The 27,009-nt window shown below is 45.5% G+C and overlaps 2 protein-coding genes and 1 long non-coding RNA gene across 4 annotated transcripts; all 3 read left to right on the top strand.

Moving 5' to 3' along the window:
* Positions 1–1,946: 1,946 nt before the first annotated feature.
* On the top strand, positions 1,947–7,330 carry LOC134028487 (uncharacterized). The gene is made up of 3 exons (XR_009931533.1): positions 1,947–3,890; positions 4,355–6,730; positions 6,878–7,330. It is a non-coding gene; the product is annotated as an uncharacterized LOC134028487 (long non-coding RNA).
* A 3,365-nt stretch (positions 7,331–10,695) lies between these two features.
* Positions 10,696–14,212, top strand: LOC134028239 (cytochrome P450 1A1). Its single transcript, XM_062471677.1, has 7 exons — positions 10,696–10,841; positions 11,275–12,139; positions 12,254–12,380; positions 12,494–12,583; positions 12,756–12,879; positions 12,971–13,057; positions 13,150–14,212. The coding sequence occupies exons 2-7, from the start codon at positions 11,300–11,302 to the stop codon at positions 13,445–13,447; spliced, it is 1,566 nt and encodes a 521-aa protein (XP_062327661.1). The 5' UTR covers positions 10,696–10,841; positions 11,275–11,299; the 3' UTR covers positions 13,448–14,212.
* Positions 14,213–14,534: 322 nt separating this feature from the next.
* Positions 14,535–26,242, top strand: LOC134028240 (enhancer of mRNA-decapping protein 3-like). Of its 2 annotated transcripts, none has more exons than XM_062471679.1 (7): positions 14,535–14,645; positions 14,996–15,163; positions 15,374–15,600; positions 18,969–19,334; positions 24,468–24,621; positions 25,099–25,316; positions 25,582–26,242. In XM_062471679.1, the coding sequence occupies exons 2-7, from the start codon at positions 15,000–15,002 to the stop codon at positions 25,914–25,916; spliced, it is 1,464 nt and encodes a 487-aa protein (XP_062327663.1). In that variant the 5' UTR covers positions 14,535–14,645; positions 14,996–14,999; the 3' UTR covers positions 25,917–26,242. The 2 variants fall into 2 exon arrangements, with proteins under 2 accessions (XP_062327663.1, XP_062327662.1); XM_062471678.1 differs by having other exon boundaries at positions 14,567–14,629.
* The last annotated feature ends 767 nt before the right edge of the window (positions 26,243–27,009 follow it).

Here is a 27,009-nt window from a genome sequence, read left to right as displayed (position 1 = left end):
GACTAAGATATACTAAGAGATACTAAGAAAGATCAAGTTTGAGAGAAAGGGGGGAGGGCTAACAAAGGTGTAAGAGTTCAAATTATAACATGTGTATAACATCTATGGGTGTAACAAAGGAAACATTTCCCTTTACATCCCGGGTGATCAAACCGCTGAAACTTGATAACTTTATTTGTGAGAGAGAGACGGAGAGGGAGAGAATCAAATAACCTTTGTCATTCACACATGTTGATTTGTGAATGGGAATTGCCTTCTAGGTTGTTTAGTCAGTGTGCAGACTTCGAGGCACTTGTAAACTGAAACACACACATTCCAACCCTGAGCAGTGTACTTGACAAAAGAGGTACAGATCTTAAGATAAAGGAGATACAGGAGTCTGTGAAATCCTTTCTGAGTTCACACTTCGTTACCGCACTCCACACCTGATATCAGAAGCTAAACGCCATACAATGTGTTGGGTGTCATTTGCAAGTCTAAGACTCCTTTGATGTTGTATTGCATCAGAGAATGGTAGGAGAAACTGATATGACCTCTGAATCCTTATTTTGAAGTAGGATTTTGTTGCCTTTCAGACAATCGATCTTGATAACTAGTTTCTGCAGCTTTATTCAAAGTAACAGGAGACGGTATGAGCCTGATGTTTTATCAATCCCTGACATCTCCAGTAACTAACCAAATTAACCTTGCAAGTAGCACGCCACTGTGAGGAGATAGGAATTGCTATCACTCACTGACTCACTTCCGTTTTTTTCATAACTTGAAAATGCATACAGTAACTCCCTGCTAAGCATTATTGGAACTGTTGGAAGTCAGACTTAGTCACAGTCTCATATAGTTAGTCATAGAGGATATGGCAGCACACAATGATGCATACCTATTCCTTGACTCACTGTTCTCCTCGCTGTCTATGTACACAGGTTTAAAACAAGCTGATCCACATCAACTTAAATGGAGGAGAGACAGCTGTTGTCACTTCCCCACCCATATGTGCATGTCTTTCATCTCCTCATTTCTGTCACTGCGGTCTCTCTTCCATCCCTTCTCTCCCTTCTCTTCCCCTGTCTCTCTCCCTCCTCCGGTTCCTTATTCTCTCATCCTCTACCTCCTTCGTACTCCGATTGTGTCCTCTCAGTCAGGCATGCTCTCCAAAATTGTGCCTAATGTCAGCCATGTGTGAAAGGTCATCTATTGTACATTTGCTGGCTTCAACTCACAGAGAATCATCACAGTATCTGTGTATAAAAGTGACAGGAAGCATATTGTTTAAAGTTATCAATTTAAGATCAAATATGTGGCTGGTTGGTGAAATCTCATTTGTACACTGATTATCCCCTTTTGTCATCCTGTTTCGCCCGGGAGACAAAAATGCTGCCTCCCCCTCCCTCAGTTACGACGCACTAAATTCTAACAAATATATTTTTTAGACGTTACACATGTTATACATCATTGGAAAGCTACGATTCTTGTGCTTCCATTGAAATAAACCAATTCAAGATCAAGTCGCAATAGCAAGCAAAGTCAACGTCTTTTTCCGGTGAACATTCCTTCAACAATGCCAAAGAAAAAAGTTTTACTCACCCTAAGTGGTTCAAATAGGTCCAGGTGTGCAAATCATGCCATCAAAACTTGATCTGCTTACAGTCCCAAGGGTTCAAAGTATCTAACCATGTAAAGTAATTCGTCCAAATACAATGTTTTACGTTCATGAATAGCCATTATCCTTTGTTTCATTATGCAAGTTAGCCGACGGAAGAAACAACTTGTTCACATAAAAATGTTCTTTTCTCCGGTTAGCAACGGAGTATTTACAATATGAAGGCATCAAAATGTCCGTTGAACCCTCCCCTTTTGATTGACACCTGATTGACCCAATAGGAGCTTCCATGCCCCGTTGACAGCCCTCTAAAGCCAACTAGGTCTGTGCGTCCCCCCCCCCCCCCCCCCCCCCCCCCCCACACACTCGTTCTAAACAAATTTCTCGAACTGGCTTCGACTGGCTCTGAAATTAGCTCGTTAGCCTTGTAGCTGACAGCTAGCTGAAAATGCCAATACCTCATTTGTATGCGTCTGTGGAGCCTTCAAAATAACAGTCGATTGCGCAATATGGTTGACAGAATCAGTGTTCTTTGTGCGCCAATCCTTGGAATCAGATAACGCACTACAATGTGTTCATGCTTAAGTTTTTGTGTTTCAGTAATACTAATTAGGGATTTAGCTATTATATATGATAGTTCTAAGTACCACCTTTCATTAGAGATAACAATTATGAAAAATAATACCTTTTTATCCTGAGTATTTGACCTTGGTTACAAAGGGTCATTTTGGAGTCTCCAAAAGGCCCTTTTAGAAAATGCCTGGATGTACTCTTATAAAAACATGTGTCAAATATGAATATATTGTGGTATTATGTTTGACTTTTGAATTTGAATTGGGTAAGGCTTCAACCTGTGGTCCAATTTAGTCTTCCAGCTAATACCTACCACCTCTAGGCCTCTTCAGGCCTCTGTTTTCAAAACAAAATCTAGGCGGAAATATAAATTTTCACTTTCCTTGTGTTCAAGCTTCTATTACTCAACACTAGTAGGACTGACAGGGGTCCTGACAACAGGGGAAATAACTTCAGAGTGTCAGCTTTCAAAAGAGATCATTTACATGCATGTACTCCAAATGGTTCAAGAACAGCTTCAAATTTACTTTGGGTATGCTGTTTAGGCGTTTTTAGGCACATTTAACAGGAGGCTTAACTGTACATTATTTAAATACATACTATTCATAATGACGGTGTTTGTCTTGGCCTTGTAAGTGACATGCCAGTGTATATCAGATTGTTGACCTCAAATACCGCATCAGATTGTAAGGAGCTCAATATAGCACATACCAGGCAAGAATAGCAGATCTAATACGGTGTTGGTTCCTGTAAAGGGGGAGTGTGTGCGTGCCACTACTGTTCCTCCTGCCCCTATCGTCAGTGCCATCTTCCACTGAAGCCTGCAGGATTTACCACCACTACGTGCCTGCAATCATATTCCTCTTGTGGGCAAACAGAGGAAGTGGGCACTATGGTGCCCAGAGCTTCCCCGGGAGACTCAACACGCCCGAACATTACACCAATGGATAAGGGGAGTGAGGGAGGGGAACTGAAAAAAGAGAGAGAAGAAGGGAGAAGAAGGAGATCAGAAAATGACAGGATATCCCGAGGCCGAACAGTAGCACACGAGTCGCATATACTTTGAACATGGAATAATTGCAGTGGCTCTTAATTGGCAGTTGGTTGTTAGGAACTGGCTGGGGATCAAATCGGAATAAGCTGTTCACACCTGACAGACAAAGTAATAAGCCTGTTGGCAGATTGATTTGTAGCCCAGTTTTAAAGTGACATGGAAACAAAGCATAAGAGAACTCAAACAGGACCTCTACACTTTCTGTAGCGGTCTGCCAAAAGTCCTCCACCGCAGCCTCAAATTCTCATCATCCACTGGTCAATCATTAACTTAAACTCAACTTGTTCTGTCAGTCACAGGGTTTGCAGCCCTTGGTGCATGCAGGGAGGGTAGTTTTGACAGAGTGTTCTCATCTGGGAACTGGAGACCCGCAGGGTGCAGAGAGAGGCAGCACGCCAAGAGAGGAGGAGAACAGGTAAAGCAGTTTCCTCCCTGTGTTACTGTAAGCAGGTGGAGGAGGAGGTGGATGGGTTAAATAGGGTGGGTGGAAAGAGAGGGAGGGAGGAAGAGAGAGTAAGGTAAAGGAGAGAGGCAGGTAGGGAGGGGGCAGGGTGGAGGCTTGTTGTCGTGTTTGTATTTGCAGGTAGCAGAGCCCCCGAGCCAAAGATTGGGTGTGTGGAGGGAGAACAGCTTGCTCCTACGGGGACTACAGTTTATTTAGGACAGGTACCTCCCTTTTCTCATTCATTGTTCTTTCCCTCTCACACGCACACACATATATGAATGCACATACCTGTGACTGTGTACACACATGCACACACGCAATGTATTGCGCCATGCGCACTGCAAAATTATACGTGTTAATTTAACACCGGGGGGGTTTTGGGTGTTCCAGATCAAAGCTGGAACACACATCCAGAAAATAAAGTGATTCACTGTTCTCTGTCTCTCCACTGCCTTTCTTTCACAATGTCTCTCTTTCTCTTGTTCTTTCTCTCACTTATCTGTTTTTCCACCTACCTCGTTAATTAGTTCAATATCGCTCTGTATCTCATTCACACACACACACACACACACACACACACACACACACACACACACACACACACAACCACCCACCTAAACTTGTTTAAACACATTGCACATTCAAAAAAATAAATAATATTCTCATCATTTTCTTCTTCTCTCAGTTCATCCGTATGAAGCATTGGCATGGTCATCATCGTTGCCACCAGGTTCATCAAACCCGTCAAAACCAGGGACAGGTGTTGTTTGTAATTCCAGTCTGGAAGCATGTCAGCATCACCACCTATCAGGCCATCAAGCTTCTGTTTTCTCCTTTGCGTGTAATGAAGCCAATGTGTCTCAGTCCTGGCATGCACAAATGATTAACTGGTGGTGAACAGACCTGATAAAGAGATAATGGCACACAAGTGCTCCACCGCTATGTGCGTGTACCTTTCAGACCTGGCCGTCCTCACACGAGACAATTACTCCACTCTTCAATTTGCATTCCCACCAAGACCCTTCCGGCAAAGTAAGAATAAATGTAAGAAACGTTATAACTTTACAAACATTGAACAGAGTCAACTTCTCTGTCATCCGTAGAGTGGAACGCTAGTCTGTCACAGTCATAAAACATTTGGTTTCTTCAAAAACAATGCAGTTGCACTCCTGTCCAGGTCAGGTGGGTTGAACCAGGATGGTTCTGAGGAAATGCTGGAACTCTTTCAAGTCGACCAGTGGAGTGATATGTTGGAGAGTGTATCTAAGGGGCACTCATGTGGGCTTACTATGGATGTTTATGAGTGCTCACAGGAAAGCTGCATATGAAGCAATCACCAAAGACTGCTTTAGGAAGAGGAAGCTGGAAAGTGAATAACACAACAATACCTCCTTATTGCTGATTATAGTAGAGACTATTGATGACGGGGCTACTCTCTTTAGCGGCACAGCCTCGGGTCACTTCCGGTTAGTGCCTTATACCTGGGAAAGCCCACAGAACAGCTGCAGCTTACAAGTACTAAAACAGAGACATGGCCCTATAGTGAAATGTACTACTGCTATTGCACTTACTACACTACTATACTCACTACTACTACAACTCTACAACTCTCACTACTTACTACAACTCTACTACTACTTCACTTATGATTACTACACTATCCCACTAACCACTACTGCTGACCACTACACTTACTACCATGCTTAGAAACTTAGCTTAGCTACAGTGTAACTTAGCCACAATTACTGCTGCTACACTACTACTGCTTAAGTACCACTGGGACTATGTGAATGTATGAATAATAGTGACAATGCATTTAGCAGAATTTACTGAGAGTGAGCAGGATCAATAGTTTTGTGTTGATGTTTAAGTTTAAATGTGTGTTTTTATGAATGTGTGTGTGCTTGTATTTGTGTATATGTATTGTAGAGTCTGTGTATTTTTGCAAGTTTTTGTGTTTGTGGGACTATGTGTGTTTGACAATGTAGCCTACATCTGTGTGTGTACACACACCAACACAGTAGCCGGTAGAGCCGGACATCCTGTGCTGGCAGGGTAAGGAGTATTGTTATGCTTGAAGCAGGTTCAAACAATTACTCAACAGGGCCCTAGGGATAAGCCTTTGCTGTCCAAGAAAAACACTACTCACTGCAGACACACATGCCTTACTACACACCCCACATAGATACAAACATACTTCGCCACATGCACAAGCCAACAGAATTATATACATACACCTCCCAAACTATGCACATGCAAAAAAAGCATTCCCACAATTACACAAACGCACACAGACACCCCCCCCCCCCCACACACACACACACACACGCACACATACATCATTGTCTATAGACTCAAGGTGGGGGCCTTAAGACGAGGCATAGTTAAACAGAAGTTGTTCTGTATACTCTCTAAATACTGTGCACAACATGCATTTTTTGTCAAGCACATGCTTTGACGTTTGTATATATATGATATGATATGATTGTTTCCTTGTACAGTTTTTGTTGACAGGACCATTTTGTTATAAAGGCTTTGTGAGTTACTTTTTTAAATGCTCACTATTTATTTATTGTTTGATTGAGGCCTAATTATTACCAGTGTGTTTTTACCATATGGGGTCAATGTAATACAAATCATGTGAAAAAAATACAGGACAGAACAATGAGACTTATTTAGCCTATTATTGTTTCATACGGCTATTATTATCCTAAGCATCAAAGCTAGGCCTATAGGCAACATATAGAACGGAAATATGCATACAAATGAACTGATTTCTATAGAGGAAATCCATGCGGAATCTAGCCAATCACTGTGAACTTTGGTATTTACACAACAGTAGCGTGCTTCCCCAAAACGGACCGTGATTGTTTTGATAAAACGGGTGACCCGCGAGCCTGGCCGATGCCTCCCTCTGCTCTTTTTGTACACAACCTCGCGACCCTTGGCACGGCCAGAGCAAACAGAGTCTGCACGCAACGGGCTGTGGCACAATGATTAACCCGTGGATGTGCTGTCGACTCATTCATTGGCTTGCAAGCAGTCCGCTGTGAGAAGAGAGGTAGAAGGGTAGACGACGTTAATGTGTCTCACGCATGGCTAGTTTTGCGTGTCACGCATAGCCGTATCTTCTTTCAATAGAGGTTAGGTCTGTCTTTGAACACGCGTTTCATATTCTCTTCCTTTTTATGTTCTCTTTCGCTCCCAGGGTCTCTGAGTCAGCGAGAAAACAACGTAGGCCTATGGCACCTTCGTGCCCAAATATAGAGAGGTGACAGAAAGATGGATGACCGAGATATTTCTGCACGCAACTATTGTTATCCCCGCAGAACTGAACATTGGCTAGCACAAGGACTGCTGGAGACGGAGACTGTTAGCTCAGTTACTAATCTGGACTGGTATACACTGTTGTCAGCAGGGGGAAGGTGATACAATTACTCCCCCTTCTCCCCCGTCCGCTGTCATGCTCCCTAACCAACCTCTTTGTGGTGGCTGCGAGTCAGAATGTTGCTCAATTACAGCTTGAGTGTGTGTACGATTGCGTGTTGAGAGGCGATAACAAGTAACGTTTAGCTGATCTTGATACCTAAATGTTGACCTTATTTTATATCGATTCTCACGCTATGGTTTAGCTCAAAGGTCATCAGTTTCTTTAATTATTGCCCCCAGTAGTATGTTAAGCTTTTCATCTTTTTGCTATCTCTTTTTATTGTATTAAACTATATCTAGAATACAAATGAATACATTCATTTTATATTTTATAAAATAGGAATGTGTATTTTATAATGTGTAGAATACATAAGTGCCTATCATTGTCGGTGTCTACTGAGCAAATGTATTCCCTGAATTTCGTGGGACTTATTTGGTCGAAAAATTCGATGTTAAACGAAGTTCATGCGGAGAGAATAAATTGAGTAAGTTTGTGTGAGGTCATAGTCAGCATTCATGTGTAAAGTGTCATGACCTGCAGTCCAACGTAATCCTATTAAGGTCAGACTGATCACAGCACACGCATAGCCAGAAGCCTGCTCACTTATGATCGACCTTCTCCATACTTCTCCTACAATTTCATACTTTGGACCTCAGAGGCCCAAAAGAGGCTGTTATGCAGTGTGTGTATATGTTCATTTCATGCAGATGGATCGTTTTCATGGGAGTTCAAAGAACACATCAAAACATCTGCTGCCATTCACAGCCATTTATCTGCAGGCACGTACACACGTGAACACACACATTGTAATGGAATGAACTGTATACATGTCCTCTCCATATGCTTAACTGCCTTATTGGCATACCCCAAAACATAGGCTACTCACAGGTACGTGCACGCACATATACACACCTGGTTTCAAGATAAGTGTGACAGGTTGTTTTAGAAGCTTAGATGTGACTGCATTCAGTCGTTAGACTAGTATCTCCCCAGAAAAAAAAGTGTTTTTATGAGCTTGCTTTGCTCAAGCGGGGAGCATGCCTTGGAAATGAACATTTGAGATAAACAAAACAGCCAATTGTCTGGTTCTATATCGATGCACATTCAAAATGCGATTGATGCAAAATTAAGAGACCACTGCACCTTTTTTTCAGAGCTGTATCTGTCTAGCCCTCAAATCATTTTGAATAGAGAATGTGAAAATATAAGTTTGTGATGAGAACATAGTTAAGAGAAAGGTCAGAGTGGCACCAGATGACAATATGCCAAATAGTGAAACTGATGGGATATTCACGCTCGTTTTAAAATCAGGGGAATTTCCATCACCGCCTCTCACGCTATATTCCCTTTCTTACAAAACCTATACACAACTGAATGGGCGATGCCGTTCCTTGGACATGGAAATTCTGAGTGGACTCGTTCTAAGAACAGTTGCATTACATCTGAACTTTTTAAAGCTCTTTGAAATTTCATAACAAGTTCTCCAGTTCACACGCAATAGGTACCTGCCATAGCTGGCATTACCGTGACTATCCCGGGCAATTGCTATTTGGTGGAGTTAAGCAGTTGACTCCAGTCCGGGCGTTTGCATGCCTGCATGAAGCCTGAGTGGCAGATCGCATGACTCAAAAGCCCAAGATCCTCGCATTTACAGAAGCTATAGCGCGCAAATATGTGCACCTCCGTGCCCAAGAAAAAGTCTCACGTCCTGCGCGCTTTGTTCTGCGAGTGTAAGACCCTTGTGTCTTTCCAGGGGCTGATGCCTTCGCGTGACTGACCAAGCAGATTTAGGATTGTCCCAAAGACAGATCCCACCCCTCCGCGCGGGAGCTCCGCGTTCTCACGCGAACTGCCCAGAGGCGCATGCAGCGTAGAGGGGCACAACGAGCGCGCCACAGGGGAGAGCCGGCCAGCCCACTCATCAGGTGGAGAATGAGAATAGATGAAATTATATTGAAAATGTAAAGATTGATGACACTATTCCCATGTTTATGGTTTATTTAAGTTAGTTCAGCCGAAGTTGAGCGTCTTCTTGAGTTTGGACATTAGTCATGGTCTTTCACTTAGGCCTATAATCTTTTATAAATGTATTTCTTTTGTACTTTACAGGTTCGTTTTTAGAACCCAGTTTACATGTTTATTAAGCTGGAACTTTACTACGTTAAAGATAGAAATTATTGGATATCTCATTTTTTACACTTATGAATATCGTCTTGGCGGGTTGAGTCGAGCGAACCACTATAGGCTACAGTGTAGTGGAAAAGGGTCATGGTTCAATATTATTGATTCAATATCATTCAACATCAATGGAAAGTCCCCCACCTGTATGCGTCGTGCGTAAATGTGAAACTCTCCAAAGAAATAATGGGACTCACTCAGACACATAAATACACGCCATATGAATTTATGGTAAATAACTGACAACATATGTAGCATATCCATTCCCGAAGGTGAATAGAATTCCTATTCAATGCATGCATTTAAATAGAACACTGCTGGAGGAGAACAGCGAGACAGAAACTGGGACTAATGAACTCATTTAGCCTTTCACCTCAGCAGTGCTGACAGACTACACCCCCCAGCATCCTCATCCAAGGGTCGGGGGAGGCAGGGGCTTGCCACGGCGTTCTCACGCAACTTAGCCAATCTTTAACTCGAGCGCTAACAGGTGCACTCACGCAATGGCTTCTGGCAGTTTTATCACGAAAACAGAGAATGACAAACTGTATGCAATGATCTAATCTGTCGATTTAGAAGCCTGTTCTAGCCTACCACAGATCACTAGACAATTGGTCAAGTAGCTGTGGATGTGAAGTAATTTGCAAAACAAAAGGGTTTAGCCCATGATATATTCTTATTTAAATGTATTTCAGGACACAAAGTAAATTTGCTATAAAACATGATTTAAAATGTACTGACTTTATATATGCTTCTATCAGACTTCAACCATACCCATTGTTTGTACAATAGAACTGTTTGACAGGTTAAGTAACATTTATCAGACTTTCAAGGTGAGTCCCTTGATTAAGGTCTTAGACTTGTTAGTTCCCCCGTCCGGAAGAGACTTGCACGCAATCGAGTAATTGCCTTGGGCCATAAAACAAATTGTCATCCCATTGATTAAATATACCGCGTATTTAGTAAGCTATTGTAGGATATAACGTTTCACAATGATATGGTCTTATATTCGTTCATCTTATCTTCTGGTTGAGGGAATTAATTAATTAATTATTATAATAAACATAATTGTATCTTCTGTTTGAGTAGCTGGCTACTATGTTAAATGCTGAGGCAACTCTCAGGCTTCATCGTTCGATCCTTGATCACGCTTTAGCGTGTGAAAATAAAGTTTAAAAAGATAAATGCTTTGGAGTTTTCTGAATTCGACTCAGTAAGATGCGTTGACAACAAATTGTGTCAAATAATTATATACACTTTTAATTCGTCTGTTATATGTCTGTGCAGTGAAACAAGTCGTTCCTCCACCCACAGTAAACTTCATTGATGTTTTCAGCTCTTTTTTTTTTTACCTCAGAGAGCGAGGGAACGAGATAGAGAGAGAGAGAGAGATTACGTCACAGACTGTAAGCAGCCAATTGAGCTGAAAGGCACACTATAAAACAAGTGCTCATTCAATGTTTAGACACAGCAAACTAAGAGTCAACTATTCTGGACGACAATCCTCACTAACAAAGAACTTAATCTATTCTCACAAGACGATCGACATCTAATTTCTTTCAAGGTAATTACATTTCCAATGCAGCATCTACTTTAAACGGGAAATGTAACTAAATATTTGAATTATAAGCCTGTAATTCATGTATTAGAATGCATAGAGTAATGTGAAAGTATAAAATATCGAACATTCTCTTGCAACGCAGTTGTAACCGCTCCTCTTCAGTGTGTCAGTTACCTGTTGCAGTAGGCTACTTGTTGTCATTGTATGGCTGCAAAATGTACGATTTTTCACGTGTAAGATCTTAAAGTATACTTAATATACTAATGCATGCATTGAGCCAGACAGTGTTGTTAACCTGAGTTTCAATTACTTCTTATGACTCATAGGCATATAATTAAACCACTATTTCGCTATAATTACATATTATACCCATCGCAAGGTACAATTTCCTCCTTTAAACCTCTGAATGCACACCTAAAACTCTTTTTTTTCTCAGGTTTGCAAAAGTCACAAATATCAAAATGGCTCTGATGATTCTACCCTTAATTGGGGCAGTGTCTGCAGCAGAGGGGCTGGTGGCCATAACAACCATTTGCTTGGTGTATCTGCTCCTCAAGTACTTGCACACAGATATTCCGGAGGGCTTGCGTCGCCTCCCTGGACCCAAGCCCCTCCCTATCATTGGAAACGTGCTGGAACTGGGCAACAACCCCCACCTCAGTCTGACCAAGATGAGTGAGCGCTACGGCCCCGTCTTCCAGATCCAGATTGGAATGCGGCCTGTTGTTGTCCTGAGTGGTGGCGAGACAGTGCGCCAGGCTCTCATCAAGCAGGGCGATGACTTCGCCGGCAGACCAGATCTCTACAGTTTCCAGTTTATCAATGATGGCAAGAGCCTGGCCTTCAGCACCGACCAGGCTGGGGTGTGGCGTGCCCGCAGGAAGCTGGCTATGAATGCCCTCCGCTCCTTTGCTACCCTGGAGGGCACCACCCCAGAGTACTCCTGCATGCTGGAGGAGCACATCTGCAAAGAGGGGGATTACCTGTTGAAACAGCTGAGCACCGTCATGGAGACGAATGGCTGCTTTGACCCCTTCCGTCATATTGTCGTGTCCGTTGCAAACGTCATCTGTGGCATGTGCTTCGGCCGTCGCTACGACCATAACGACCAGGAGCTTCTGAGTCTAGTGAACTTGAGCGATGAGTTTGGCCAGGTGGTGGGCAGTGGAAACCCAGCGGACTTCATGCCTTATCTGCGTTTCCTGCCTAGCAACACCATGAAGAAGTTTATGGCCATCAACACACGGTTTAACGCATTTATCCAGAAGATTGTCAGCGAGCACTATGCCAGCTATGACAAGGTAATTATTTCAATGCATCATGTTCATATCAGATTTTCTGCCATTGCAGTCACTATTGACATGTTATTTGTGATGTCAGTGATACTGAGGTTCTTCTTATTTACCACTTTTCAGGACAATATCCGTGACATCACTGACTCCCTAATTGATCACTGTGAGGACAGGAAGCTGGATGAGAACTCCAATGTCCAGGTTTCAGATGAGAAGATTGTTGGCATTGTCAATGACCTCTTCGGGGCAGGTGAGTCAAACTTCTCATCAGCTCACCTGTGACACGTTCATAAACTACATGTTATAAAGATGTAGTTGTCCCCCAGAGAGTTTCAGTGTTTCACGTTCCTGTTCCTCTTCCAGGTTTTGACACCATTAGCACTGCTTTGTCCTGGGCCGTTTTGTACTTGGTGGCTTACCCTGAGATCCAGCAGAGGCTTCATGAAGAGATAAGTAAGTGTGATATCACATTTATTTTGACACTTATTGCACACAATTGCTTTAAACATTGAGCATACTAATGTTTTGCTCTATCTTATCTTACATGCAGTCCTCTTAAGGTACACCAAAACGTAAACACCAACTTTGATCTGAACTTGATGTTCTCTTTTTTTTTTTTTTACAGAGGAAGTGGTGGGACTGAAGCGTTCCCCACGTCTCTCCGACCGCACAAAACTGCCTCTTCTTGAAGCTTTTATTCTGGAGATCTTTCGGCATTCCTCCTTCCTGCCTTTCACCATCCCACATTGGTGAGTTTCATCTGCTGAAAATCAGACAAAATACATTTTACATTTGGTAAATCTGGTTTACAGGATAATTAGTATGTTTTGTTTCTTTCAGCTCCACCAAAGACACATCCATCAATGGCTATTACATTCCTAAGGACACTTGTGTCTTCATCAACCAGTGGCAGGTCAATCATGACCCGTGAGTTGTATTTCTGCATCAATTGTTTTAAAAGTACAATCATTGTGTTTTTGTATCTCCAGTCTTATCCCTTCCTTATCTCCACTGTGCAGTGAACTGTGGAAGGAGCCTTCTACTTTTAACCCAGACCGCTTCCTGAGCAATGACGGCACAGAGCTCAACAAGATGGAGGGAGAGAAGGTCCTTATCTTCGGCATGGGCAAACGGCGCTGCATTGGCGAGTTGATCGGTCGTAATGAAGTATTTCTCTTCCTGGCCATACTCGTGCAGAAGATGCGCTTCAGAGAGATGCCCGGGGAGAAGCTAGACATGACTCCAGAGTATGGCTTGACCATGAAGCACAAGCGCTGCCATCTAAAGGCCAACATGAGGGCTATGGAGGTGGAGTGAGGTCCTTTTGACTTCTGTCAACTAAGATAAGGCATACATAGGCCAAATTCTGATTCAGACTTTTGTCACATGGGTGTTTTGGAGAGAGCAGTGACAGCTGTTAAAAAAGGGGCATTAACACAATCCCATTTTAAAGCATACAGAAAATCTGTGGCTTTCAGTTCTTCGAGGTTGTGCTTCTTGGTGATATCTGGAGAGACAGGCTGTTGAGGTGCCTCTGGGCCCTTAAGTACACATCTTTATGCATCAGATTATTTTGAGGAGACTAAATCCAACTGGTAGCAATACAATAAGAACCAAATTTAGGAATTTATGGTTGTTAGACTCATTGCTTTATTTGAATGTCACTGTTTTAAATGGCTACATCGCTTCTTTACTCAACAAAGTGCCTTCTCTCTTAATCTCATCCAGGTGGCCAAAGAGCCAAGACTAGAATAATTCTGTTTATAAGCTAAATATAAAAAATAGTCCATTGAGAACAGCTGTTGTATGTGGACATAAGACACCGAAGCTCTGTTTGCATCCCAAAATGTGATTGTTTCTGTATATGCTTAAGCTAATGTGTACTAGGTAGTACATTTTTGTGTCTAAAATGTGTATATATTGTGGTGACAGTTTCACTGAGGCATTGTGTAATTTATCAGGATACCAAAATACTTTAAATTCTTGACTTTGTAAACACATTTGTATTAGTATCTTGTATAATTAACGTTATGATGTAACGAAGGACTTTTTTTATTTTATAAAACATGCAGATGATTTGTGTTCAGTTGTTTTGTTGGAATTTCACATAAATAAATGAAAAGAAAAGCATCAACAACGGTATTTGTTTTTTTTTAACCGGGATTGCTTCTTTTTACGAACATACAAAAAAGAAAAGAAATGCATGAACAGTCTCGTGCACTCTCACCAAAGTCAGACATGTTTGTCGGCTTCAGTAAGCAATAATATACACCAAGCAACTATTCAGGTATTTTACTTGTTTGTTTATAAAGTGTCACCAAGACCTGTCTAAAATTCAACCATAGTTAATTTAAGAAAAATAATAACCGTAGCACAAAAATAAAAGGTAAAGGAAGTGACGCATCTAAGATCAGGAAATAAACATTCTTCGAGAGCTCCGACACGAAGTAGCTACTGATAACTTGCAAACACCGCGGAGATAGCAGTGTTTTTGTGGGGGTTTGTTGCTTGATAAGTAAGACTTAATGTATATATAATCATATATAATGTGCTTAATCACACGGGTTTTGGGATATTGCCTAAGTATGACAGAGAGCTAGCAAATGTTTGCTAGTACGTAACTAGCAAATGTGTGCATGGTGCCGGGTAAGGCTTTAAACTAGCAAGTATAGCTAGCTGAATAAATTTAAACAACGCGTCTGCCTTTTGTGGATCAAAATGCTTGAAATGAGTTTTCCGGTTTTGTGGAAACGACCCTACATTTTGTCCAAAGTATACCCAACCTGCTTTGTCAGTTAGCTAGAAAGCTATTTAAAAGTGTACTAACGTTTCCTTTGTTTTCCTGTCTTAAATCCATGATGATAGAATCATGGCTGCGGACTGGTTAGGCAGCCTGGTGTCCATCAACTGTGGCCTGACTCTGGGAGTGTATCAGGGCGAAGTCGCTTCCGTGGACCAGGCTAGTCAGACCATCTCACTCAGACAGCCTTTCCATAATGGGGTCAAGTGTCCTGTCCCTGAGGTCACATTCAGGTAAACGATTTGCTCATGTTGGAGGGCTAAATCCTCTCTAGACCATACACATTTAAATAGGCTCTGGTATTAAAAAACATAGCACAACAGAACTTATAATGGAGTATCAGGGTCAAATTGAAAGGTAGTCATTTAGCATCTGTATGTACTCTCAACAACATTATTTTGAACTATATTTGGTTTGATCTTTATTACCATCTGTGCCTGCAGTGCAATGGATATCAAAGAGCTGAAGGTCCTGGATATGGCCACTGGAAGCAGCTACAACAATAACAACAGCAGCAGCATCAGCAAGACCAGTTTGGGCCAGAGGGTTGTGACTGACATCCCTCCCAGCTACTCAGGCCACAGTAGCAGTCAGATCAGTAGGGGCAGCTGTGTGGTCAACAGCACCCAGGCCTCTACTTCTGCTCCAATCACCATCCTCACTCGCAAAGGTGCGTTAAGAGATCCTGTGACTTATACATATTAACACAAAGATCTTGAAGGAATTATTACCATCAGCCACAATATGCATGCTGTTCCGACGACACTTTCTCTGCACTGCTTCTTCTAAACCCTTCTCTGTAATTTAACAGCATAGTCAAAGCATGACTACAACTGAAATCATTAACTCTTACTTAACATCAGGATACATAATGTATTCTTGTGTAATACTGGCTTTAAATAGCCTACAAAAATGTCCTGGTATCAAACTTGCTTTGAGGCATTTTTGCTGGACAAGGTTTATTATGTTGGTATGTGTTGATGCGTACTACTGTTTTGAATCAATTCTTATTCTAAACTCTCACCCCAGTTTCAAGGGACTTTCCCCGTGTATGTTTTACCTGCATGTGTGTATGCTCTCAGATTTAGGCTTTGTGATAAAGTTGGTACGCTACAACAAATGAGTTAAGTCTATGAATATGCTGATAAACACGAATGCTTAGAGACCGAATGATGATGATGCCAAATGTAACAGTGATTAAGAAAGAAACACACTCACCCTGCCATGTTTATGTACGTTTTAAAATGGCACAGTCACAGACTGGAACCATCTTTTCTTTGTTCTTGGTTTGATTACAGAGCAGAAATGTCCCTGTGTTTATCTTTTTCCGTGTAAAGTGAAAGGAGGAAATGAAAGGACATATATCAGTGTCACACACAACTCCTGTCCTAATCCCTGGGCCCTTGCACATTTGTCAAGTGTCACTGAAGCTGAGCCAAGACATAATCTGACTGTCTGTCAGACTCGTTGTGTGTTGTGACTCACACAGGGCTGTATGAAATAAACAAGTCCTCATGAAATATCATCAAATAAACATAGGGTTTCTGTACACTCTTAGCTTGCATATTGAAACAGTGTTTCAATATAAACAATAATAATAATAAATGAGAAATGAAGGTTGGTGGTTCCAGGGTAAAACTTAAAAGAAGGACCTGCAGTGCCCTCTTGGTTGTATTTGGGGCTCGCTAGCATGATTTGTCCAATGCTTAAATCGTCAGTCTAGTTCACCTGTGCAGTTCCTTGACATGTAATACTTTTCTATCTATTGGTAGGCATATCGGTTTACCTGACAGCAATGTTTGGTTCTCAAAAATGTATCTGATTGCGTTACTATCTTCAGATGTGCCTTTTGAATGCGTCCAATACAGTTTTGGGCTGAGCTAACAAACCTTATAGTCTAGGGGCTAGCAGTCCTTGACCCGTAGCTAGCTGTTCACAGGTTCTGTTTATTTCAGTCTGATCTAGTCTTGGGTTCTTTACCATTTAGAGTCTCTGTTCTAACTAACAAGTCCGAGCCTGAAGGCTGTCAGCCAGGCACTGTGTGCTGTGACTTCCCCCAAGATTCCCATAGCGTGCTAAAGGCCTGTACCAAAGTTCCTCTTTACAATACGTGTGTGACTAAGATCAATAAACACCCCCTCCTCCACTCCCACCCCCCCTCCCGCGCTGTGTCTCTCTTCCTAAAGAGGAGATTATGCAAGGCCCAGTTTACGTGCCTCTGTGCCCCCTCTGTTTTCTGTCTGTTTCATCTCTCTCCCTCTCTCCCTCTCTCTCCCTCTCTCTCCCTCTCTCTCTCTCTCTCTCTCTCTCCCTCTCTCTCCCTCTCTCTCTCTCTCTCTCTCTCTCTCTCTCTCTCTCTCTCTCTCTCTCTCTCTCTCTCTCTCTCTCTCTCTCCTCCCCCCCCCCCCCCACAGTCCAATCCAGTACAGGAAACCTGCCCCCCCACCTCCACACAGGAAGCTGTGTTGTCCCAGGGAGCTCAGAAGGCCAGGCCATATCAATTGTGGAAGCACTGTTTACCTTTGACTTTTTATTTTAATCTCCAGTTCTCGGGCCAGCGGCCAAGGAGCTAATGCACAAATTATATGGGGCCAAAGTGCTGAGTGGCAGGGGTTGGGCTGACCCTTTCACACGCAATGGCATGCTCACTGACTAGGCCTGGGGCTAGTCCATTGGGGAGGTGGGGGGGTTCTGCTTATGCAAGTCCACGGGTGCTACACAAACCTTTTCCAAATGTATCTGTCGTCAATCTTTCTGGGAGAATTGAATGGGAATGTTTGAATGGACTATCAAAATTATATCAACATTCCTGGAACCCCACTCCCCTCCCATTAGCCTGGAATCCACCCACCCCAAAATTCCTCAGAGCGAAACAGAGATTTACCGAAGAACGTATCATAAGGCTGTTAAACGTGTCCCCATATCCAGCAGACATCCCAATGTCAACATGTCAGATGAACTGGATGGGAAGTCGTGTGTAGGCCTGTTCCCCTGCCCCCAACTACGTTTAGTTGGGGGCAGGTTCACCTCTTCCTTCCTGCTCTTGATTGGATGGTGGATGTCACAAGGATAGAGGTGTGTGTGTGTGTGTGTGTGTGTGGGGTTCCTCCTGTCAATCTTACGTCTGTTCGCATGTGAACACACTTCCTCCCTCTTCGAGGCACGACGACAAGTCTCACGCGCTGTACGAGCTGTCACTCTGACCCACTTGTGTAGTGGATTGTTTTCTGACGACATGGCTCAACAGTGGCCATGCCAATATTGACATCCCATATCTTGTCACGTATGCTAAATCTCCGTATTGGCTCATTCACTGTAATGGCCTGCATGTAATTGTCTACATGTCTTGGAGCTTTGCCAAGGGGATGCAGGTATGTGGTTCACTGTCACCTGGCACTTGTAGCGTGAATCACAGCTGTGGATTCACTGGATTCACTCAACTGTTTGCTTCTCTTCCAAAGCACACATGAACAGTTAAATGAATTGAGTACTCTGTTCCTTATGTACCTATGTCTCTTAACAAGTGTGTCATCAGATCAAACACTTCAAGGTGATTTCAAACCACAGATCTGTGTTTTGGGAAGGTCAGGCCAACGTGAATGGTTCAAGGCTCAATGGTTCGGTTTGTTGTTGTGTGTCTTTTTTGCGTGAGAGCCTGAAGCACCTAGCTGTCACAGTGACACTCGCGTGCGACTATACCTCTCTCTTTCTAGGTTAGCGTGAGAGCTTGGCACTGTTCGAGTTGAACACCAGGTTTTTCCAGTTTTTTTTGTTCTCATCTTGGTTCTTTTTTCCTCTTTGTTTTGTTTGCACATGTATGTAAACGTTGTCAATCAGGGCCCCTGTATTGTTCCTCATGTTGAGGAGAGTATGCACTTACGATTAAATACAACGTTCATTAACACATAAGTCAATATTGAACAACTGGATGAGAAGCTTGTCGTTCCCGATAAGGACTTTTTGTACAGTTAGTGGAATCCAATCTGAATGCCTTCATCCTAGCTGCCTTCATCCCTAATGCCTTATTTGTTCCCTCAGGCCCTCAGGGCGTGTCCGGCGGCAGGGGCTCCGCCCAGGTCACGCCCAAGAAGAACGGCGTGAAGAGCGGCCACGTCGGAGGCCAGATGAGGCAGCGGGACGACGAGTGTTTCGGCGACGGCGTGGACGAGGGCCTGGACACCGACTTCGACTTTGAGGGGAACCTCGCCCTGTTCGACAAGGCGGCGGTCTTCTCGCAGATCGACGGCTCGGATCGCCACGGCAACCAGCGAGCGCGGCCCCGCAGCACGCCAAACGAGCAGACGCAGTCGCGTTACCGCCACGACGAGAACATCTTGGAGGTCAAGCCGGTGGTGTACCGGCAGATCAGCGTTCCTGTTCATGGAGGGAAGGAGTACTGCACCGGTAAGATGTGAAGGACAGACATCTAAACATGAGTCCTTACAACCTCTCAAAACACATCTCGGAACTCCAAGGTCCAGTGTGCTTTGAGAAGGAAGTGCCCCTTGAAAGGATCCCATGGTGGACCAGGAAATGAGTTTTGAGTTTCAGCTGTAGGAAACAGACACACAACCTCTCTTCGTCACACACACCCTCGCTCGTATATGCCCAGACTCAGACATGGCCTAAGATGCGTGTGTGTTGGGTCACCTCCCCCTGTATGCAGCTGCGCAGACAGGACATGGTGTACAAGCCTAAGAATAGCCTCTCAGACAGACAAATCACAAGATAATTGGGCTTTCTAATGGGACCCAAGCACGAGGAACAACAACCGTGAGGCTGGTCAGTGAAGCTAGCCGGCTGGGGCAAGAGGGGGCCACACAGCCTTGTGGAACAGCCCATATAGGATGCAAGAAGGCCAGACACAGTTCTCCACTCACTGACTTTTGGATGGAAATTGTAGAAGCCAAGTGGGGGAGTTGATACACTTGCTATGTCATTCTGTAATGTAACACAATGCACCTGATAGCCTTTTCCTTCTAGGAAAGGGGTAAATAGCTGCTTCCTCATTGGCCAGAGAGGCCACCTCCCCCTGTGGTCTGACTGTGAGGAATTCTACTTCAGGTTACTATTTAGCCTTTAACCCTTGTGCTGCCTTCGGGTCACATGACCCAAAGGTTCATAACGAACCATCGTTGTGTTTACACAATTTTACCCAATACAAAAACAAATAAAAATAATTTTCTTTTAACCTTCGCAATGTGGGGGGTCTGAGACAGCCCAACGGTTAAAAGAAAAAGCTTCACTTTGTTTTTGTATGCGGTAAAGTTGTCGCAATACGACGGTGGGTCACAATGACTGATGGGTCAGAATGACCCGAAGATAACACAAGGGTTAAGATTGAAACGTACTCCCTCTCCAATGTTCAATTCTGTTGGACCTTGATAGGATCGAGCCGTCCTGTCAGTCTTTCCTAACACAGCGTGTTACATAACTGGTTAGTAGATGGTGATAAGCCAGTGGTGCCCTCCATTAGCTGCAGCCCCGCAGCCCAGGTGTGAGGGGGGGTGTTCTGTGGGCGTATGTGCAGCCCTCTGTAACACGGCTTGTAAAAAGGGCTATACAAATACATTTAGATTTGCTCTGTGACAGGAGCAGGGACAGTACCCGGGCCTGTCCATAGCTTCGCCCCACCTGCACATCTCTAGCCTCTCATTCATACCTGCAGGCATCCACGCAGAAACTTAGTTGAGTAGACCTAAAGTCATGGGAGCCCTCACATGGGATGGTGTAACGTTGCCAAGCTTCTCTCCTTTGTGTTCATTGGTGACACACACTCCTAGAAACACACACACACACTGCACCTCCTGCAGTTCCGTTCATGCAAGGTGCGTACTGGGATCAGAGCTGCTGAATGAGGAAGACAAACCCCCTCCTACCGGCTGGGCAGGTCTGCGTCTAAATGCTGTCATCTTAATCCCCTTCCTCTGTACCCTGTAATTAGACAGGCCGTCCAGGGCTTTACATAAACAGCACCTTGCCTACCTCTCTCTCTCTCACTCACTCACTCACTCACTCACTCACTCACTCACTCACTCACTCACTCTCACACACACACACACACAGGCAACAAGCCCTAGACTGCCTCGGCTGAATACCGGCCATGCCACTGTAAACATTTTAATCAACAATACCCCCGAGACTGAGACTGGGTTTAGAACAACAGACGCCTGGAAGGTTTGCGTTGGTGTAATGTTCCCATTGCACACAGACAGGGGGATGTGTGTTGACACTGCAGAGACTTGTTTACTCGTCTGGCTGTGCGGCCTGCTGTGGCACAGTGGCAATGTCGCCGCCTCTTGCGTGTATGGTGCACCCCAGACCCCACCAAGAGCCTTGAGCTCGTTTCAGTCTCCCCACTGCCGAGTAGCCCGAGCTGGGCTCTCTCCCGTCCTATCCCAGCCTGAGCTGGGCTCTCTCCCGTCCTATCACAGACTGAGCTTGGCTCTCTCCCGTCCTATCCCAGACTGAGCTGGGCTCTCTCCCGTCCTATCACAGACTGAGCTGGGCTCTCTCCCGTCCTATCACAGACTGAGCTGGGCTCTCTCCCGTCCTATCCCAGACTGAGCTTGGCTCTCTCCCGTCCTATGACAGACTGAGCTGGTTGTCTCTCCTGTCCTATCCCAGACCGAGCTGGGCCCTCTCCCGTCCTATCACAGACTGAGCCGGAGCACTACTCCCGAGTCTGGCCTGAGCCAGGTGTCTCTGGGAAAGGGAGGGCCAGAGACGTGTCTGCTCCCAAGTATCATTTGTTTCCCTCGACACGGAACCTGATGGAATGTTCCAATCAGTTGACCTGCATTCATCATCATTATGAGGTTGGGGAGGTGCAGCAACTGGCCTAGATGAGGTCCTCGGGGGCTGCAGTCCTGGAAGCCCCGCAGGCCTCATTCTCTTGCTATGCATCTCTCCTTTCTTCCTCTATCTCTCTTACTGTCTCCCTGTCTCTTTCCCTTCCTCTCTCTCTCCTTCCTCTCTCTCTCCTTCCTCTCTCTCTCCTTCCTCTCTCTCCTTCCTCTCTCTCCTTCCTCTCTCTCCTTCCTCTCTCTCTCTCTCTCTCTCTCTCTCTCTCTCTCGCTCTCTCGCTCTCTCGCTCTCTCGCTCTCTCGCTCGCTCTCTCTCTCTCTCGCTCTCTCCTTCCTCTCTCTCGCTCTCTCCTTCCCTCTCTCTCTTCCCTCTCTCTCTCTCCTTCCTTCCTCTCTCTCTCTCTGCCCCCCTCCCTTCACCTGTCTCAGCAGCAGTCTGCTCATGGCCTGAGTCCAGCCTGCGTGTATTGGTTTCAGCCTCCTCTGGCGTCCTTGTCATGCTTGAAGGATTGATTCCAGTTCAGTTTATTTTACCACCGCCGCCTGCGTGCTCCTCGCTACCCAGTTCAGCAGGTTGAGTGTTGCGTGTGTACCCGCACCCACCTTGCAGAGTGGGTGTGTGTGTGAGAGTGTGTGTTGTTTCCCTCGACACGGAACCTGATGGAATGTTCCAATCAGTTGACCTGCATTCATCATCATTATGAGGTTGGGGAGGTGCAGCAACTGGCCTAGATGAGGTCCTCGGGGGCTGCAGTCCTGGAAACCCCGCAGGCCTCATTCTCCTGCTATGCATCTCTCCTTTCTTCCTCTATCTCTCTTACTGTCTCCCTGTCTCTTTCCCTTCCTCTCTCTCTCCTTCCTATCTCTCTCCTTCCTCTCTCTCTCTCTCTCTCTCTCTCTCTCTCTCTCTCTCTCTCTCTCTCTCTCTCTCTCTCTCTCTCCTTCCTCTCTCTCTCTCCTTCCTCGCTCTCTCTCTCTCTCTCCTTCCTTCCCCTCTCTCTCTCTCTGCCCTCTCTCTCCTTCCTTCCTTCCTCTCTCTCTCTCTGCCCCCCTCCCTTCACCTGTCTCAGCAGCAGTCTGCTCATGGCCTGAGTCCAGCCTGCGTGTATTTCGCGTGTATTTCAGCCTCCTCTGGCATCCTTGTCATGCTTGAAGGATTGCTTCCAGTTCAGTTTATTTTACCACCGCCGCCTGCGTGCTCCTCGCTACCCAGTTCGGCAGGTTGAGTGTTGCGTGTGTACCCGCACCCACCTTGCAGAGTGGGTGTGTGTGTGAGAGAGGCTGAGAACACAGTGTCGGAATGGGGAGGGTTAGGTCAGGGGGGAGAGGGGAGCAGGGGGTTGAGCTGCAACTGCAAGGGGAATTACAAGCAAACGCGCCCGGAGGCATGGTCAAAAAAGCAATTGGAGAAGAGGATAACCGCCCCCTCCCCTCACCCCTCACCTCCACTTGTCTTTCAGCCTCTTCAAAGTGGCGGGTTGCATGAGAAGGAGCAGTTGACTCGGCTGTGCTTATCGCTCGCGTGGTTTGATGAGGATGGGCTGTGCGGATCTACTTTCTTCCCCCCCTCCCCCTCCCCGCCTCTGTGTAACATATTACCTGTCTTTGTCAGGCTCTGATAAAGGAGCAGGGGGTGGAGCATGGACAGCTGAGAGATAAGGTTCATTACACCCAGGCACGACATCCGTCTCTGTGTGTGCGTGTCACCTCAGGTGTGCGTGCGTGAGCGAGCAGGACACCTGTGTTTGCGTGTGGGTTATCACGTTGCGTGTGCACTCGCCTCCGGTGTGTTTCGTGGGAGTGTGTGTTTGTTTATAAATCAGCATGCGCGCGCGTGTGTGTGTGTGAGAGAGAGAGCGTGCCTGCGTGCAGCCTTATGAGACTGCTGAACACCCGGTAGCTAGGGACACCTTTCAAGGGGCCCATTAAGGTATTAGTTGCCTCCCAGTGGCCTTTCTATCAAAGGGACACTGAGCCGGGCGGCTCATAGCATAGGGGTTGTTTCTGGGGGGTCCAGAGGGTCAGGGGGCTGCAGACGATGTGGTGCCCAGGCCCAAGCTGTGGATCCAGGGGAAGATGCAGAGACACAAGTGGGTGCGTGTGAACACAGACCTGAGCTGCTGCCCTATCTGCCCTCGGTAGTTGCTTTTTCGGAAGACTGCCAGTATTTCCCCTGGTTGTTTGGCGCTTCAGTGAAGGCTGACAGAGGAAAGAGGGACTCTTCCGTGATGGGGGGAGAGATCAGGTCAGAGGAAGAGACTTTCCCAAGGGAATGGGCTCCTTGCGTGAGGATGTGCTGCTGCTTAGGCAGAACCTCCCGTCCCCAGAGAGTGTGTGTGACCTAGAGCTGCATACTGGGGGTATTACTAGAGAGATATGTGTTTGTATGTATTTGTGTTTGGCCATGACATGTAACTTTGAGTATACCCACACACACACACACACACACACACACACACACACAGTCTATTACTATTTGCTTCAGAACCACATGGACTGGTGATTACCTGAATCCGTGCACAGACGTAGTCCTTAACCATGGCCTCCTCAGTCAGTCAACTGGAACCAATCCGTCTTTTTCTTGAAATACTTTATGATTCTGTTTAAGGACAAAGTAGAAGTACCTCCTAATGTCTTTCCCTGTCTGTGCTCAGCATGAGCTCAGACCCACTGGCCCAGTGCCACATGACCACTGCATGTAGACTTGTTTTATCTTCCTTCGTTTCTCCAGACTCAGGCCTGGTGGTTCCCAGCATATCTTACGAGCTCCACAAGCAACTCGTTGCCGTGGCGGAGCGTTATGGGCTGTCTCTGGAACGGAGGCTGGAGATGACGGGGGTGTGCGCCAGCCAGATGGCTCTTACCCTGTTGGGGGGGCCCAACCGGTGAGTATCTGACTGCTAACAGCCACATCCACACAACAGGGTTATATAAACATGCCCTAGTTCGAGGGTGTCCTTGTTCCTATGTTCTTTTTTTGTTTTGTTTCTTACATTGTTTTCATGGTTGCCGTGGCAATAGCGTGGTACGGTGTTTCTAAGCTGCCGACCTCAACCTTGCCCCCCCCCCCCCCACACACACACACACACACACACACACACACACACACCTTCCCTCCCACCTCCCATATCCAGGCTCGCACAGGAAAGAGCTAATGCAAACACCGAAGGTGTTGGTCTAGCTGAGAAGCTCCTTTCTCTCACTGTTATCAGGCTTTATTGCAGAACTGATATCATGATTGACACTTACAGGCCATTTCCGCTGTGTCGTCTCGTAACCTCACACATTAGCAATATTGAAGCCTGGTTTGGATGAAATGGGTGTCATCAAGACCAGTTGTTTTTCCCTCCTCCTTCCTCCAGGCTGACCCCTAAGAACGTGCACCAGCGGCCCACGGTGGCCCTGCTGTGTGGGCCCCACGTCCAGGGGGCTCAGGGCATCAGCTGCGGACGCCACCTGGCCAATCACGACGCGGAGGTCATCCTCTTCCTGCCCAACCTGGTGAAGATGCAGGAGTCCATCACCAGCGAGCTCGCCCTCTACGACAAGACTGGCGGCAAGCAGGTGGCCACCGTCAAAGGTACGTAACACCCTGGTTTTACTCTTTTCTAGGTATGGAGACTCAGTAGATGACAGAGATTGTAAACCCATTGTAAATCTTTGTTGGGTTTTCCTCAGTGCAAAATGGTGTAGAATGGGTGCTGAGATGTACTGATCTTTGACATAGAGAGACCATGAGGATCAGAGCTTGTCTGGTTCAGCAGTCCCATATTAAGACAGCGCTGCCCTCTGCTGGAGGGACAAAGAACTCTCGCTTGAAATGCTCCTCCTCTTCCCTCATCCAGACCTGCCGGTGAGCCCAGTGGACCTGGTCATCAACTGTCTGGACTGTCATGAGAATCCCCTGCTGAGGGACCAACCCTGGTACCAGGCTGCTGCGAGCTGGGCCAACCAGAACCGGGCCCCAGTCCTCAGCCTGGACCCTCCAGTGGGCGGCCAGCCCCAGGTTGTGGAGGCCAAGTGGACCCTGGCCCTGGGCCTGCCTCTCCCTCTGGCCGAGGGCCATGGTAGAGTCTACCTCTGTGACATTGGCATACCCAAACATGTGTTCCAAGAGGTCGGCATCACTTACCATTCGCCCTTCGGATGCAAGTTTGTTATCCCTCTGCACTCAGCATAGCAGGGCTTTGGAGCTTCTCAGGCAGACGTGTGTGCGTGTGTGTGTGTGCGTGCTTGTGTGTGCGTGCAGCTTTTTGAATGACCGTCACTAACATGCAACACATAAGCACTAGAGGTTGATGGATGTGTCCCTACTGATGTAAAAGCAGCTTGGGATTGTTCCACTGTGGGGAGCATGTCCATGGCCCTCTGAAAGGGAAATGGAGCAGTAGCCCCTGAATGGAGCATCTCTGGAAACGGCTTCAGATGGTTTTGATGGGGGTATGTTTTCCTGGAACTCTCAGAGGGTGCGTGAGCTGTCACTGCTAAAGGGAAACCCTCTGAAGGATTGGGGGAGGGGGGGGGGGTCCTGTCCTGTTGTGGGTGTTGTGATGGGGGGTGGGGGAGGGGGGTCTCTGTCTCTCCCTATCATCCAAAGTATGTTTACACAGCCCTGACTGCTGACCACTGTGAGTCTATTCATGACCCCTTTTAGCAGCGCTGGGTCTGAGACGCACTTCCTGTTGAAGAAATGTGTTGAGACTGGAGCTGAGCCAGGCCCAAAGTTGCCTATTTTGTTCTTGCCAATATACAGACAGCAATAACAATTTAGATTTTCAGCATTTTTGAGGATTCCGTTAGTTAAAAAAAAAAAAAGAGAGGAAAAGATACAAAAATAAACGTAAGCACAGATTTCACTTAAAGAAGTGTATTTCTTTTGCTGACCTAAATTCACACTTAACCAGCAATTATTTTGGTTCTCTTCTCAATTGTACCTCAGGATAACATTTTTTTATTATTATTATTGTGAAAATGTTTTGTCTGCATTTATTTAAATGCATATGTATTTTCTATTCAACAGCAGGTCTGTATTTGCAAGACTACTGAAATATTTGATGTACACTAAATAGATTTGTGTTTATTTGAATGAATTTGTATCACTACCCATCATAGGAGTTTAGGTTGGTTTGTTTTTTAACTTATGGCCATGGTCTCATATGGGCAGTATGAGATGTCTTTGTCAGCAGAGTTGACAAACTCTGTGCTCTACCTCCACTGGCATATCTCTTTTAACTGGTACCTGGCATCCTTGTATGTAGCATTTAACTATGACA

This window comes from Osmerus eperlanus, chromosome 10 (assembly GCF_963692335.1).
Source record: "Osmerus eperlanus chromosome 10, fOsmEpe2.1, whole genome shotgun sequence".
NCBI lineage: Eukaryota > Metazoa > Chordata > Actinopteri > Osmeriformes > Osmeridae > Osmerus > Osmerus eperlanus.
This window is presented reverse-complemented; position numbering and strand designations above follow the sequence as displayed.

Excerpts from the sequence above, each read along its gene's own strand:
- LOC134028240 (XM_062471679.1), top strand. The coding sequence starts at position 15,000 with ATGGCTGCGGACTGGTTAGGCAGCCTGGTGTCCATCAACTGTGGCCTG. Across the intron at positions 15,164-15,373 it reads GTCCCTGAGGTCACATTCAG|TGCAATGGATATCAAAGAGC; the intron begins GTAAACGATTTG and ends CTGTGCCTGCAG. Across the intron at positions 24,622-25,098 it reads CTGTTGGGGGGGCCCAACCG|GCTGACCCCTAAGAACGTGC; the intron begins GTGAGTATCTGA and ends TCCTTCCTCCAG.
- LOC134028239 (XM_062471677.1), top strand. The coding sequence starts at position 11,300 with ATGGCTCTGATGATTCTACCCTTAATTGGGGCAGTGTCTGCAGCAGAG. Across the intron at positions 12,140-12,253 it reads ACTATGCCAGCTATGACAAG|GACAATATCCGTGACATCAC; the intron begins GTAATTATTTCA and ends ACCACTTTTCAG. Across the intron at positions 12,880-12,970 it reads CCTTTCACCATCCCACATTG|CTCCACCAAAGACACATCCA; the intron begins GTGAGTTTCATC and ends TGTTTCTTTCAG.